General features: G+C 39.7%; 1 protein-coding gene across 1 annotated transcript in view; it reads left to right on the top strand.

Annotated features, from left to right (window-relative positions):
* Nucleotides 1-14,847, top strand: part of LOC132141610 (E3 ubiquitin-protein ligase znrf3-like) — an 81,708-nt gene extending 66,861 nt beyond the window's left edge. The window contains exons 3-8 of the mRNA XM_059551293.1: nucleotides 7,671-7,745; nucleotides 9,747-9,878; nucleotides 11,049-11,156; nucleotides 11,324-11,491; nucleotides 12,984-13,086; nucleotides 13,166-14,847. Coding sequence (XP_059407276.1) covers nucleotides 7,671-7,745; nucleotides 9,747-9,878; nucleotides 11,049-11,156; nucleotides 11,324-11,491; nucleotides 12,984-13,086; nucleotides 13,166-14,790 — 2,211 coding nt within the window. The 3' untranslated portion in view covers nucleotides 14,791-14,847. The remainder of the gene's footprint in view (nucleotides 1-7,670; nucleotides 7,746-9,746; nucleotides 9,879-11,048; nucleotides 11,157-11,323; nucleotides 11,492-12,983; nucleotides 13,087-13,165) is intronic.
* The last annotated feature ends 1,567 nt before the right edge of the window (nucleotides 14,848-16,414 follow it).

Genomic DNA, 16,414 nt, shown 5'->3' with positions numbered 1-16,414 from the left:
AGATAAGTTACATATATCTTGGTCATCTGACAAACAGAGCGCTTGTCCTAAAAGCAAATTAGACGAGCGTTTTCTGTCTTCTAATACGTCACCTACATCACGGGGTCTTCCATTTTTTCCTGATCTTCACAGTGAGCTGTCTAAATCGTGGAATAAGCCATATTCGTCACATCATTACAGCCCTGAAGTGCGCATTTAGTCTGATATAAGAGGGCTGAAAGAATATGGTTATGAAGTGATGCCCTGGGCGGAACAGACGCTCGCGAGCTATCTTTCCCCTGGTTCAGCATCATCTATTAAGAACCCGACTTTGCCCACGAAGCCTTTAAAGATCACATCTAATTTAGTGGGTAAAGCTTACACAGCAGCAGGTCAGGCTGGAGCTTGCCTTCACTCGATGGCTTTGCTTCAGGCTGAGCTGCTGGGGGATTTAGATAACAGTGAGGGAGTCAGCCGTGACGAAATTCATGAACTTCGTCGGGCTACGGATTTATCACTCAGGGCGACTAAAGAAACAGCACGTGCTATTGGTAGATCTATGGCTGCTTTGGTTTCTACAGAAAGACACCTTTGGCTTAATCTTTCAGATATTAAAAATAAAGATAGATCTTTTCTTTTAGACGCTCCCATTTCTCATTTCTCAGGTCTGTTTGGTGATGCTGTGAATGAAGTGGTTGAAAGATTTCAAGAAAATAAAAAGCAATCTGAAGCTTTTAAAAGTTTTCTCCCTCGCCGATCTAATCCTCCTGATGCTGCTGGGCGTGCAAGGCAGCCCCAGCCGTCATGCTTCTCATATCGTGTGTTTCAAAAAGAGAGTGTTGCGTCTCGCGCTCCTCCTCAAAATCAAGTCTGCCAAATATATCTTAATGGGTCCTGCAGATAGTAGAGAAGGGTTACAGAATCCAGTTAGGTTCTCGTCCCCCACGCTACAACGGGGTGTTGCTCACAGTAGTGCATCCCAAGCAGGCTCTGGTCATGGAGCAAGAAGTAAAATCTCTTTTAGCGAAAAATGCTATAGAGGAGATGTATCCTCCCGACAGGGCATCGGGTTTTTACAGCTGTTATTTCATTGTTCCAAAAAAGGATGGAGGGCTGCATCCCATTTTAGATCTTCGTCTGTTGAATCGTACAGTTCAGAAATTAAAATTCAAGATGCTGACACTCAAACAGATCGTGACTCAAATCAGATCCAAGGACTGGTTCGTCACGATAGACCTAAAAAGTGCGTACTTCCATATCTCCATCCTCCCTCAGCACAGGAAGTTCCTAAGGTTTTCTTTCGGGGGCAAAGAATACCAATATCGGGTACTTCCCTTCGGGCTAGCTCTCTCACCCCAAACATTCACGAAGTGCGTAGATGCAGCTCTGGCCCCGCTCAGGCTGCAGGGCATACGTATTCTGAATTACTTGGACGAATGCAGAAGTTGGGTTTGAGGCTCAATACCTAGAAGAGTGTGCTATCTCCATTACAGAGGACCACTTTTCTTGGGGTGGTATGGGATTTGGTCACGATGCGAGCCGCTCTTTCGCCCGCTCGTATAGCCAATATCCTCACAGCCACATCAGAGCTAAAGCTAGGCCAGTCAGGTACTGTGAAATAGTTTGAGAGATTGTTGGGTCTCATGGCAGCAGCGTCCAATGTGATCCCCTTTGGCCTGCTGGGCATGAGACCTTTACAGTGGTGGCTCAGGACCAGAGGGTTCTCCCCAAGGGGAAACCCACTTTGTACGATTAAGATCACGTGGCGGTGTCTCCGCGCCTTGGTCATATGGAGAGAACACTGGTTCCTGTCCCAGGGTCCGGTATTGGGAGCTCTTTGTCATCGGGTTCCTGTCTCGACAGATGCTTCCCTTACTGCCTGGGGAGCGGTAATGGAAGGCCGCTCAGCTCAGGGTCTGTAGGAGAGCCATCATCACTCTTGGCACATCAACTGCCTGTAGATGATGGCTGTCTTCAAAGCTTTGAGGCACTTCCTGCCAGACCTGAGGGACCATCATGTGCTAGTCTGCACAGACAATACATCGGTGGTCACTTACATCAACCGTCAGGGGGGTCTGCGCTCGCGCCCACTCTGCAAATTAGCGCACCAGATCCTCCTGTGGTCCCTGGGGAAATTACGCTCTCTGAGGGCAGTGTATATACCAGGGACTCAGAATATTGGAGCAGACACCTTGTCGAGGCAGGTGCTGAGGCCAGGGGAATGGAGGCTTCACCCCGAGGTGGTGGAGCTCATATGGGAATTTTATGGCCAAATAGAAGTGGATCTGTTTGAGTCTCAGTACACGACGGGCTGTCCAATATGGTTCTCCCATACTCATCCAGCCCCCCTGGGGTTGGACGCTATGGTACAGACGTGGCCGAGGCTACGTCTGTATGCCTTTCCCCCTGTTGCTCTGCTCCCAGGAGTTCTGGAGAGAGTCCGCCAGGACGGAGTAAGTCTACTTCTCGTAGCTCCACACTGGCCCAGTCGAATATGGTTTGCGGACCTGATTCATCTCCTCGACGGTCCTCCCTTGGAGATCCAGATCAGGAAAGACCTTCTATCTCAGGCCGGGGGCACTATATTTCACCCCCGGCCAGAGATTTGGAAGCTTTGGGTGTGGCCTCTGAGGGGGCGCAACTCATAGAGAGTGGTCTCTCAACTGAGGTTGTGGAGACCATTCTTAGCTCTAGAGCTCCAGCTACGAGGAAACTTTATAGACTCAAATGGAATGTTTTTTTCTTCTTGGTGTTACCAACATCAGTGTGACCCCGTCCACTGCTCTGTTGGCTCAGTTCTTGAGTTTTTACAAGACCGCTTCACTTCTGGTCTATATCCATCCACCTTAAAGGTTTACGTGGCGGCCATTTCGGCTTTCCACGCCCCGGTGGGTGGTGCATCTCTGGGTCGAGACCCTCTTGTCTCTCGTTTCCTTCGTGGCACCTTGAGGCTGAGACCTGCAACTCGTACTAGAGTGCCGGCCTGGGACCTTGCTATAGTTTTTGAAGGCCTTTCTAGGGCTCCCTTTGAACCCCTAGATTCAGTCTCTGAGAAGTTTCTCTCATTTAAGACTACTTTTCTTCTTGCTATTTCGTCCCTTAAAAGAGTCGGAGACCTTCAGGCTCTTTTGGTTTCTCCCACCTGCCTTGAATTTGTGCCAAAGCATTTCTCTACCCTAAGCAGGGATACGTCCCTAAGGTACCGACCTTTGTTCCGAGAACTATTGTTCTGCAGGCTTTCTGTCCTCCCCCGTTTGCATCATCGGACCAGGAAAAGTCTAACCTCTTGTGCCCGGTGCGAGCATTGGACACTTATGTTCATCGGACTTCTTCTTTTCGGAAATCCAATCAGCTGTTTGTTTGTTTCAGGTCACCTAAGATAGGTCTTCTTGCCACTAAACAGACACTTAGTAAGTGGATAGTTGGGGCTATCCATCTTGCCTATGAGTCTTCTGACGTACCGTGCCCTTTGGGGGTCAGAGCTCATTCTACTAGGAGTATGGCGGCCTCTAGAGCCTTATTATCTGGGGCCTCTCTTCAGGATGTCTGTGATGTGGCAGGCTGGTCCTCACCACTCACATTCGTCAGGTTTTATAGCCTAGACCTGGACGCTACTCCCGGGTCTCAGGTTTTTTCATTCTTGATGTGTTAGTTCTTTCTGGCTGACACTCAGGCTCTTGTAATTATGGCGGTTTGGGTATTCTCGTTCCCAAGGCGTTATCGACGCATCATCTCTCCCTCGATGGGGAACGTCTCGGTTACGTCTGTAACCTTGGTTCCCCGAGAAGGGAACGAGACGATGCGTCTCCCTGCCATACTTCCTTCGTTCCTGTGACCGACTTGCTTCGGCACTGTTGAAGCTAACACCGGTTGCTCCGGTTGAGACTCATCTCTTCTCTCTTGCATTTGATTGTAATTAATTTGTAAGATATTGTTTTATACTTTGTTTTATAATCTTAGACTATATGTAGTGGGCCGTATGTAAAGCACTTTGGCCAACGTGTGTTGTTTTTAAATGTGCTATATAAATAAATGTGATTGATTGATTGATTGCTCCGGTTGGGGTTTTTTATCAATTCCTGGTCGTGACGTCACTCCTGACGCTCACTCTCTCCATTGGACTAGTTGACATGGATGCTTCAGACGCACTCACACAGTATGCGTTCCCAAGGCGTTATCGACGCATTGTCTCGTTCCCTTCTCGGGGAACCAAGGTTACAGACGTAACAGAGATGTTTTTTCTCAGTCATTAATATAGACACTGTTATATTAGATACTATTATATTATATTTTTTTTATAATCTGGTGTGGATATTTACTGTACTTCGCACTCACAGATTCTACCCAACGTCTTGGAATATATGACCCAAAAATTAATTTTCACGGGATATTGTCATCTGAACAAGTCTGCCACATTTGTTCTGACCAACTGAGGAAAAAAACATTACAATAAATCGCGCTATCAATGGTGATTACATCTAAAGATCGGTTAGCTCATATCACATCTAATAGAATTCAAAGGTACAGCACGCACATCCAAAACAATAAAACTGGGTGCTGGGCAGACAAGTAGTTGCAAAGGTAAACAATGAGTCCGCACACCAGAAAATGCTCCTTAGCAATTTTAATGATTGGTCACCACGTGTAACGTTTTGGGCCCAAGCCCTTCATCAGACATGTTGTTTACCTCATATCACATCCAGCCATACTAATTATTATTACTGTAATACTTTATTCTCAATGTTAACAACATCAGCATTACAGTACGTGACTATGATTAAAGTGTGTATTAACGTGTAGATTTAAATTTCTGTACAGTATAATCTTTAATTTGCAAATCATTCAAATTTCATATTAAGAAATTCTTGTAACCCGAAAAGCTTATGTTCCCGTTGAACTGGTTGTCTTTAAAATAAAAATCTTGTGTAATCCCAGGCTATATGTAATAAGAAGCACATTTAAAACTGGAATATAATTTAATTTCATTCAAATGTTTCATAAACACATAATCCTTTCTGGATTACAATTTTAAAAAATATTATTAGAAAACATTATTATTTAATTATTATTAAAACTTTTTTTTTTTGTTAAAATTGATCCGAAATCAATATTTGAGCAAGTACATTGCTTTACACAACGGTTAGCTTTTAAAAGTTACGGACTGCAGCTTTAAGTTCAACTAAATGAAAACGAGACGTCTTATCTTACATGTCATGTCTTATCATCTGAAATACAAGAACAAATTTACATTTTAATTTTTTTATTTTCATTCAGTCAGTATTTTTTTCAGAAGTAGCTACAGTTTCATAGCACTGCTGAAGGGCAGTGTGTGTGACACATGAACAAGGTGTGTGTGTGTGGGGGGGGGGGTTGCTTGGTGGTCTTTGGTTCATCTTAAGAAGCTTTCTTGTCTCTTTTTGCTTTCATTAGGCATGTTGCTACATCACACACTTGCTCAAAGTAGATTGCACGTCTCTTTCTTCTGCCTTGTTCCACATGTGCACACTCTCTCTCTCTCTTTCATTCTTTCTCTCTCAAACCCTAATTTTCTTCCTAAAGCTCTTTTATTCAGCGCTATTAATAATTACCTGAAATTGCCATCTTCAAAATAGCCAAAACACAGCTGAAGCACATTGATGTGAAGCAAACAAGGTAGAGCGCGAGAGTAAAGCCTGTTTCTGCATTCCTGTGGATCAGTCAATCAGCTAAACGCTGGTATGAATTTACATGTTGACAAGACATAAACAGTCATTAACTTCCACTTCGTTTTCATCTCTCAAGGTGTTCCCTCATCCAGCGTCCAGTGAATCCCATTGGATCCTCTCATGTCTTCCCTGTTCTACTGTTTATAGAGCATGTTCACTTTTAAATGAAAATTACAGATCTGAGCACAGTCTTGGAGCATAGTGAAAATATTGCAGTGACAAAATAAGAATATTGTGTTGCTTATCTTTTAAAATAAATATTCTTCCTGTTATATTTTATATTTAATTATTATTAAATTGTAATTTAATTTTTTTTTTTTAGCACGGTAGCAAATATATACGGAAATGGTGCATTGCAAAGGAAAACAAAAATTTAATAGTTTTTAAAAAATAATTTTGGCAGCTGTGGCTAATTTAGTGATTTAGTAAAAAAAAATGCAGAGAAACTGTAAACACAGTATAATTTTACAGTGTAAAACTTATTTACAAACAAGAAAACTGGATTGTAAATCAGAGAATTGCACACTAAAATGCTACTTTCAAACGTGTCAATTCTGGAAATATCAGTTTATGACTGTAAATTATACATTGATTTTTACTTCTTAAAACGGTACAGTTAACAGCATTTTACTGTAAAATTACATGAAATGTCTGGTTAGATCTTTTACAGTTTTTCCCTGTATGTATTACAGGAACTTATTTTTTTTTCACCCTTCATATGCTCTCATAAAAATTGCTTGGTTTATCAAACATTATGTTAAGATGCAAGAAAGGTAAAGAAGGGTTCTATTCATTTCTCAGTTTGGTTTGGTAATATTTCTTCAGCGCTGTAGTCCCATGAGTTTTCTCGGGGTTGTTTTGTTCTTCTCGCTCAAGCTTTAACAGAAGTCAGAATGGGAATCGGTTTCACTGTGACTTTCCTGTGGGATTCTTGTGTTGAAAAAACAAAGGTTGAGACATACTCTCAGATAATCACACAATCTGCAATTTTGGCTTTATAGCCACTTAATCCCAAACTAAACCAACTCAGGTAAGCTTGAGATAAATCACTTTGACGTAAATGAACAGCGTAATGCTGTCTGCGGGTACATGCACTGTTTGTTGAACAGTCACTAGCAGTGTCTCCACACACACACACATGCATAAGCTTACAGGCAGTGTGTGGAGAGGCCATGCTTTCTCTCATAGTACCCAGAATGCCTTGGGCTTGGAGCGGAGCCATCCCTTTGCTACTCTGATAACAGAGTTATAGAGCTACGCATTGTCGCTTTGATCTCTTTAGGTTGCTGTTTTCTTTCAGCCTGTTCTTTATTTCTTTTGAATGATTGGAGCTGGAACAAGCCCAGCCGTCAGTGTGAATACGAAAATACGAGTCTGGCTATGTGATGTTGATCATCTGTTAAAATGATAAAACAATGAATGAACATGAAGCAGCGATAGCAGAACCGAACACATTGATCAAAGCTTTGAACTGTATGTACAGAAAGCCACTTTAACCATCACAAAGTGTGTTCACTTGTTCTGCAAACTGACTTGTGAAACGTCTAGCTGAAGTGTAAGAGCGCCCTCTATTGGCTGGGAGTGAGTCCGGTCCAACATTTAACATGGTCTTCTGAAAAAGTCTGCTTTGTCTTTAAATTGGGTTGCATTCTAATGAATGCAAATCGTTTAAATTAAGAAAAACTTTGTGGAAGCATTAGGTAACTTCCACATTTTAAGCATTTGGGGTTTGCTGACTTACAGTTCCTTGTTTTAAATCCAATTCAGTAATTGGCAGTATCTTTTTATTACTAACATTCAAACTAAAACTGTTAAAAGCCATTTTTAATGGAAATAAAGCTGAAATAAAATCTAAATATTGGTTGACAAATTTTTTTTTTTAAGTATGGAAATTGGCCAAATAAAAAAAAAATGTGTATGTATGTGTATATATATATATATATATGCAGTAGAATAACCGTTTTGTGTTTGTTGTGGTTCTCACAGGCGAAGAGAGCAATTCAGAGAGGAGCCACCGCTGTTATCTTTGACGTCTCAGAAAATCCAGATGCCATCGACCAGGTGAGTGTCATCAGTGATGTGTATATATATATATAGACTTCTTTCAGAAACATTAAACATTTACTTTTGTTTTTTGATGGGAAAACATGAAAATGCTAGAATCTAAGCAAAATTCTATATCGATTGAAAGACTTAACAATGGGAAAATAAACACACACTGAGTTATATAATTCTGAGAAGTTATGCAATCTAGGCACGTTTGGCAACCTAAGGACCACATACTATTTAGGAGAGTCAGGATGCACTGGTATTTTCTTGAAGAAACACACTTTACTTGGAGTCACTACCGTGGTTCTGTTCTCACCGCTGTCTGGTCTGCAGAAGTCCTTTTCTTCGTCTCTGCTTTTGAGAAGCCAAGGGTCTTTTTTCCACTCCCCTCTCTTTCACTGTGGTATTTTTCTCTTCCAAACCATGCCCAGACTTGCTTTTTCCCCCTCTCCCTCGTTCAGTTGTAAACGCTGTACAGACGAGATAAAAGAGCTCCTATGTAGACCACATGAAAACATTCCAGCGCCAGCATCTCTGTCCAGACTCATCGGTTCCTCGGTCACACAGATTACAGTGAAGCCTCGAGGAGAGTTTTAATCATCATCATCACCTGCTCTAGTTTCCTACCCCTTGTTCATTCTCTCTTTCTTTTTTTCCCCAGTAAGCAGACGTAATGAAAAAGGGTTAATGAAAAATGCATGCAAGTGATACAATTTTTGCCGGGAGTTTTCTTCTGTTTTATTTGAAAAATGCAATATATGCAATGTGAAAAGATAGAGAATGCCGTTTTGGAAATGTGCATTGCAATAAATTTTTTTCTTACTTAGTATTTTTGTGGTTTTCTAGCATAAATATCTAGACGTTTGAATCAAGATGCATTCACATGTCAAGTAAAATGACTTAAGATATAAAGTCTTGTTATAAAAAATGTTAGCTAGTTTTTGCTGAAAACAAGTAAAAAAAATGCCAGTGGGATAAGAAAATGTATCTTAATTCAAAGGCTAAACAAGAATATTTTTCTATCTTTTATTTTTGTTTGTTTATTTGTTTTGCTTGTTTTATCCAAAAACTAACTAAATGTAATTTTACTATTAGAAAAAAAAATCTAAATATTGAGAAAACCACGTTTACAGTTCTTAGCAATGCATATTACTAATCAAAAATTAAGTTTTGATATATTTACAGTTGGAAATTTACAAAATATCTTCATGGAACATGATCTTTACTTAATATCCTAATGATTTTTGGCATAAAAGAAAAATCGATCATTTTGACCCATGCAATTTATTTTTGGCTATTGCTACAAATATACCCAGATACTTAAAACTGCTTTTTTGCTCTAGGGACACATTTATTCTAGAAAACAAAAAGAAAATCTTTTTTTTTTTAATGCAATTTGAGTCTGTGCATCTTTTCTTGAATGAAAATCCAACAGACCCCCCAAAAAATAAGAGGGGAAGAACATTTAAATGACTGTCTTTCAACTTCCCATACTTCACATGACAGACATGACGACAGCGGGAGAAATAGAGGCTTGAATATCCCTGGTATGTCCCTCAGGTTTTTCAAATTACAGACTGGAGATGTAGTCTAAGGGAGCTACGAGGCTAAATCGAGCATCCATATCCACAACATGCAATTGCTTTACTGCTACTTTCCCCTTCTATAGAGAAAAAGGCCCAACCACAGTTTCCATGTCTGGACTCTATAGGTTGCTTTTTCTCATGGCTGCATGTCAGCGGTGGAGCTTTTCCCCTGCAACTCAGTTCATGTAGATTTGGCAGATTGAATAATGATTGGAAAGTTATTCATTCAAATAATTACGTGTATTTTCCAAGTGCATCTTTAGATGTAAACCCATAATGTAATGTTTTTTTTGTTGTTGTTGTTGTTGCTGCTGATTTTAAGCATTTTGACTCTAAATAACTGTCCCTTTTAACTGTTAAGTGGTCTGGTATGAGAGCTTGAAATACATTTCTCAAGATCTGTGTTTTCTCTCATTATTTTCTCTAGCTGAACCAGGTTTCGGAGGACCCTTTAAAGAGGCCAGTGGTCTATGTCAAAGGAGCTGATGCGGTTAAACTGATGAACATAGTCAATAAGCAAAAGGTTGCACGAGCCAGAATCCAACATCGACCACTAAGGGTAAGAGGTGATGCTTGTACTGCGTGCATTAAAGCATTAGGAGAGATGGGTCACAAAGCTTCTATAATATACTGTACTATACTATACCATACCATAATATATTATAATATAATATAGTATACATTTTTAAACAGTGTTTTACTTACAGATGTAATACATTTTTGTCATTTTATACATATATATATATATACAGTTCAGTTTTTGGTCATTTTTTTAATATATAATATAATATAATAATAGAACATTTAAGCATTTTTTTACTTGCAGACTGTAATGGAGTACTAGATTTTTAAAATATATAATGTAATACTAAATTAATATTTTTAGAATTGTTTTGCTTACAGATGGTTACAGAGTAGTAATGTTTTAGTGATATTTTTAGATAGAATAGAATAGAATAGAATACTGTAGAATAGAATAAATTCATATTTTTAGAATTGTTTTACTTACAGATGGTTACAATTCAGTTTTTTGTCATTTGTTTTAAATAATATAAAAATATTTAAGCAGTTTTTTTTTACTTTCAAACAGAGTACAATTTACAGAGTACTAGATTTTTTTTGTCATTTTTAAAATATATAATAATAAATAAATATGTTTAGCAGTGTTTTGCTTCCAGACAGAATACTAATGTTTTTGTGAAAAAAAAAAAAAAAAAAAAAAAATATATATATATATATATATATATATAATTTTTTTTTTTTTTCAAGCCATTTTTTACTTGCGGACCGTTACGGAGTACAATATTTTTTTTAAATATATAATATAAAATAATATAATAAAAAATGAATATTTTAACCTGTTTTTTGCTTACAGACAGTTACATATTACTAATGTTTTAATAAATATTTAATATTTAAATATATAATAATATAATGATAATTTTTTATGTTTTATGTTATGAAAAGTGTTTTATTTAAAGACGATTACAGAGTTGGTGCGAACTCTCCAAAAGTTACATTTATTCACATGTATCTACATTAAAGTGCACCCTCTAGAGCAGTCATTGTCAATTTTTTCAAAGTTTGTAATCTTATTATTAAATATATATATAAATTGTTATTGCTAATCGTTAATTTTTTTTTTTTTTTTTTTTTGTATGTAAGGTTTAATGCATACACCTTAACTTTAAAATGTGCTGACGTTTTCCTGTCTTGTGTCCTATTGCAGCCCACAGAGTATTTTGACATGGGAATCTTCCTGGCGTTCTTTGTTGTGGTGTCTCTGGTCTGCCTCATCCTCCTCATCAAGATAAAGCTCAAGCAAAGACGCAGCCAGGTGAGGCTACACAATGCAGGGTCTAAATGTTAACCGCATTGCTTCATGCAATTCAATCCATTCGTTTCATGTCCATGTACAATTTAAAGTTTGTTGCATGCCTGACATGCCTTGTTTTGACATGCCTTGTCTCTTCCTCTATCCGTAATCGTTTCCCTGCCTGTCAGAGCTCCATGAACCGGATGGCCATTCAGGCTCTGGAGAAGATGGAAACACGCAAGTTCAAGGCTAAGGTCAAGGGTCAGCGTGAGGTCAGCTGCAGAGCTTCAGACTCAGTGAGCAGTAGTTCCACACCAGACTGTGCCATATGCCTCGAGAAATACATCGATGGCGAGGTAAAGATCTTCTGAAAACATGTATCTTTTCTTTTACAAAAGAAAAATATTGCACATTTACCCAACAATCAGTATTTCCTCACCTTGTCAGTTCTCTAATCTATTCCGAAACCAAATGAGAGACTAAACAAGGATGCCAAGCCTCTACTACGAAGCCCTGGAAAATTAGTCTTGCTTCTAGTTTATTTTGGTTGATTTGTTTTGTAATGGACTTCTCTGAGGTTCTTGACAGTGTTGTCTTAAACATCCATTTTTTAACCTCCCTGAACTTCTTTTGTCTCAAAGTATATGAAGAGTACTGCTGGTGCTGTATTTTTTTTCGTCTTTGCGGTTATGATCCATGCTAAAAAAGCACACAACAAAGAAGTCAAGGCATCTGGGAATCACACAGGAAGTGGCAATATAAAAGACTCAAAGGCATCAAAGAGTTTGTCTGTGCTGATGAAGAGAAGCAACTAAAGCAGGGTGGAAAGGCAGAGGGAGTGGGATGAGTCATGTTCGGGGACAAAGAATGACTTCTGTGGGTGAGATCTGTGATGCTTTCTGACTGAAAGCACAGGGGATCATCTCTCGGAAGGGGTCGGAAGTTTTTGATTTTGAGATACCTTGCCTTAGTTTGAATTGTTGGGCTTATTAGTCTTATAAAACAGTATCTGGTTACAAATCCTGTTAGCACTAGTTTAAAGACTTCTGTGATTTTAGCATCTTTAGCTCTGGCATGCTGTGTAAGGGTGGCGCCATCTACAGTTTACGTTGAATGATGTCGTTTTTAGCTATGCGAAAACCTTCCTCGTTCCAACCCGAATTAAACGCACCTTCAACGATCTTCCGGGATACTAAAAACTTGCAGGCTGTGTTGAGGCAGGTTTTTATATTAAAAGTTTTGATACCAAAGAATTTCCATAATTCTTGTCACCAGTGTAAATAAAAAAAAGAGACCGAGAAAAGAGAAAAACTCATTTTACACACTATTATTAAAGTTACAAAAGTGATTTAGTTAAGAGCAGTGAGAGACTTAAGATGAATGACATACAGGAGGAATAAGAAGCAGCTTCCCCTTTAAGACCGAACATCCGGATCCAGAATAGTGTTACACACGCGTTTTCTTTCTCAGCTGTTTACTTTCACTTAAGACCTAAATGACTGTGTTTACAAGGATACCTGACCTGTATTTTCATACATATAAGTATGTGTATTTAACCATTCAAGGTCAATGAAGCAACAAAAAAACTCACATGCTTTACAAGCAGTGGATTCATTCAGAAACAGTGCACATATATCGCTGTTGTCTGCATTTAAATGGTTGAACATCATTTGTTTTTAAACCACAATGCTTAAAAGTGTGTGCAAACAATACATTTTCATGACCACAGCGCATAGCAGTGTAACTTGAGTACATAACCTCAATCGAGACGATAGTCTAAAGTCTATCAAAAACGTATGTTAAGACAAATAGGTTGACCTCTCAATCCTTTTCATTTCATGCCTTCAGGAGGTGAGAGTGATCCCTTGTGCTCACCGATTCCACAAGAAATGTGTGGACCCTTGGCTACTTCAGCACCACACTTGTCCACACTGCAGGCACAACATTATTGGTAAGCATAAGATGCCGGTCCAAATGTATGGTCTGGAATCAGTTCATTTCTGACCTCTGACCTTTTTCTTTTCACCCAGAACAAAAAAAGGGAAACCCAGGCGCTGTTTGTCTTGATCCGGGAAACCCAGTCCACAGCCGCCAGCAGAGAGTCGTCCTCCCTGTTCATTATCCAGGAAGGGTCCAGAGAGCTGGACAAGTGACGGCCTTCCCTACTCGGACCAGCATGGACCCCCATGGAAACCCCATCACTGTTCTAACAGTGGACCAACACCCTGAGCAAGGCATATATCCTCCACAATCTTCCTTTATACGGGGCTACCCTGCCCTCCACTTGGAGCACACGCTAAACACGCACCATTGCGGCCTGGAGCACCATGCTTATCCGCAAAGCCATACTTTCAAACGCCCCAAATTCCACGGACGCAATTTTTCTCGTGCCGCCTGCTATTCCCAATACGAGACCATGTACCAGCACTACTATTATCAGGGCTTGACCTTTCCACAAGCTGATGGTCAGCAAAGTAACGGCCTCCACAAAGGTCACGGTCGACCCTTCCAGCAAGGACTTTTGTATCCTACTGTGGTGCACATGGCAGCGGCTTCCTCTTCCCGACTGGGTGACTCCGGAAGCTCCTCGGGACTTAGTTGTTATCACGGGCATCGCTCTGTGTGTAGCGGTTACCTTGCGGACTGTCCCGGAAGCGACAGCAGCAGCAGCTCGGGTCAGTGCCACTGCTCCTCCAGTGACTCCATGTTGGATTGTACGGAAGTCAGCAACCAGGGAGTGTATGGGAGTTGCTCGACCTTCCGGAGTTCGCTAAGCAGCGATTACGATCCTTATGTGTACCGCAGTAAGAGTCCGTGTCAGGGTTCAGCCGGGGAGGCTGGGGCGGCGTTTGCTGCCACCCCTCTAACTGATGATACTTTGGCCCCGGTATCAACTATGAAGGACTGCTTGCAGCCTCCGACTGGAGAGTGTTACAGTTCTGGAGATCAGTTGTCCAGCTGCAGCCTGGAGCCCAACTGTAGTAGCCACTCTTCGGTTGAAACCAGGGAACTTACTAGCACTACCTCAGCTGGGCCCTTAGAGGGCACTCTGTTAGAAAGGAGCCACTGCTCTATGAAGCCTTGTGGAGAGCAAGGGGTAGCTTGCAACTGCTGTTTTGAGGTACCCCAATTAAACTTAGAGTGTAAAGGTAAGCAAGCAGATGACCGGGGACACTGCAGGTGGACTACGGATTCTTCCCCACCAAACTTTTACAGCGTTAACACTGAGCAGCTACCGTCTCCGGATCACGTTACTTACGATGGACTGCCATGCTGCTTCTACACAGAGATGAATGTACACAGACGAAGCACTAGTCATTACGCTGAAGATTGTTCGGTTAATGTACAGTACGCCCTGACGGACAGTGATGGCTGCATAGGACAGGGCTGCTGCGAGTTAGCGCAGCGGATACCCATAATTCCTGAGGATACAGACTGTGAATTAGGCTCGGGTCCAGAACCACAAACAAGTTTGCTCCCTCCTAGACTTCCTGTAGAGAGGGAGGAGAGAACTTCTGAGGAACACTTGTTTTTCACCTCAGGACAATGTAGAGGTCAAGTTGAGGAGACAAGAGCATTGTTTCCCTCGCAGTGTACCGGCGCGTCTGAAACACAAGGGGGCGGCCAAGCGTCCTTTGACGGATCAGGGCTATGATAGGAAGCCCTAACACAACACAAGCTCTTGAAAATCAATAAATGTTAAACTTTTTAATAGTTTTTATTTTTATTTTGTTCATTCCTGTGGCCTTCAGAATCTGTCACATCAACTCAATATTTATAGAAGGCGTAAGCACAAAGCTATATTTTCCTCATGCAACACAAACTCAGAAATGTGAGTCATATGGATCATCATGATATTATGCTTCTTTCTCGACTGGATTAGGACCAGGGGAAATGTCTGTAAATGTATATGACTAACTTTTACGTTGTTATTACAATTCAGATTATGGCGGAGTTCCATGTTATTAGCTACAATGGTTTGAATGATCCTTGTACACATATTTCATTCAAAATTGCATGCATGTGTGCAGCACGAAGTCAAACAGCATGTACGTACATCTCAGTCAACTAAAGGATTTGATTTAGAGATATAAAAAAAAAAAATGGGACACTGCATGTTGAGGGAGTACACAACAGGTGCTGAGGTAACTTCTCTGAAAACATAACTAGGAATATGTTCGCCTCCCTCTTTCTCATCACTTCTCAGGGCCTTAATCTTGTACAGAAACAGACCAATACAAAAGCTTTTTATTTAATTTTTATATACCTAATCAATGGAGACTACTGAGATACTATATATATATATATATATATATCACACCAAAGTTTAGTTTGTCTCCAGGGTTCAGTCAAAACACCACTGGTAGAATTAGAACCTGACTACCTTAGGGTTAGAAGTGTAGGATGTCTAGGATTTGACCCCTAATAATTACATTAAAAAAAAATGTTTTATTAAAGCTAACAGTTTGTAAGAAAGACGCCAAAGTATAATGGTTTAAAGAGATTGGAATGCAGTGGTATATATATATATATATATATATATATATATAAATCGCATAATTACCTTTAATAACTAAACATTGCACTCATGCTTTTACACATGCATCATTATATCATCATGCCTTTCTGTTTTTACAGAGTATTTTAAACTGTTTCTATGAAATGTACCCATGCATCTTACACAGGCGGTCATTTTAAAATAACTATTTATACATAGACTAAACAAGAATCTACTCTTGCTTTGCATAGAGGTATGTATCGCGAATAAAAAAAAATTGTAATTCTTTTTTTTTCTGGGTACTTGAGTCACTATTTAATATTTGGTATTGTTTGTAGCACTTAATATTGTATAAAAGAAAATGTGTACAAAAAATAATATTTTTAAAGATATAATTATTTTCTCCAGTGTCATTTTACAAATGTTAAAGGTTAGAGCTTGATCCGTGTATATTTCTTTATCTGTATAGCATCACATTTCATAAATGGAAATATGTTCTCTGAATATTTATTGACTAATATATTTATCTTTAAGCCATGTCTTATGTTCAGAGTGTCTGTGAGGTTGGTGGTGTTGTTTTTTGAGAGAACTATGAGACTTTGTAAATACATGGTAATTGCACACAAGACGATTAAATATTCTCTGACCAAAAACTGATTTAAACTTTTTAGTAGTTTTGTAACAAAGTGTACAAAGACCTTAAAAGATATATGGTTTTATTAAAGTAAAAACACATCTGACGGTTTCATTTTCACCCACACAGGGATGTTTTTCATGTTAT

The sequence above is a fragment of the Carassius carassius genome, chromosome 5 (assembly GCF_963082965.1).
Source record: "Carassius carassius chromosome 5, fCarCar2.1, whole genome shotgun sequence".
In the NCBI taxonomy this organism is placed as follows: domain Eukaryota; kingdom Metazoa; phylum Chordata; class Actinopteri; order Cypriniformes; family Cyprinidae; genus Carassius; species Carassius carassius.
This window is presented reverse-complemented; position numbering and strand designations above follow the sequence as displayed.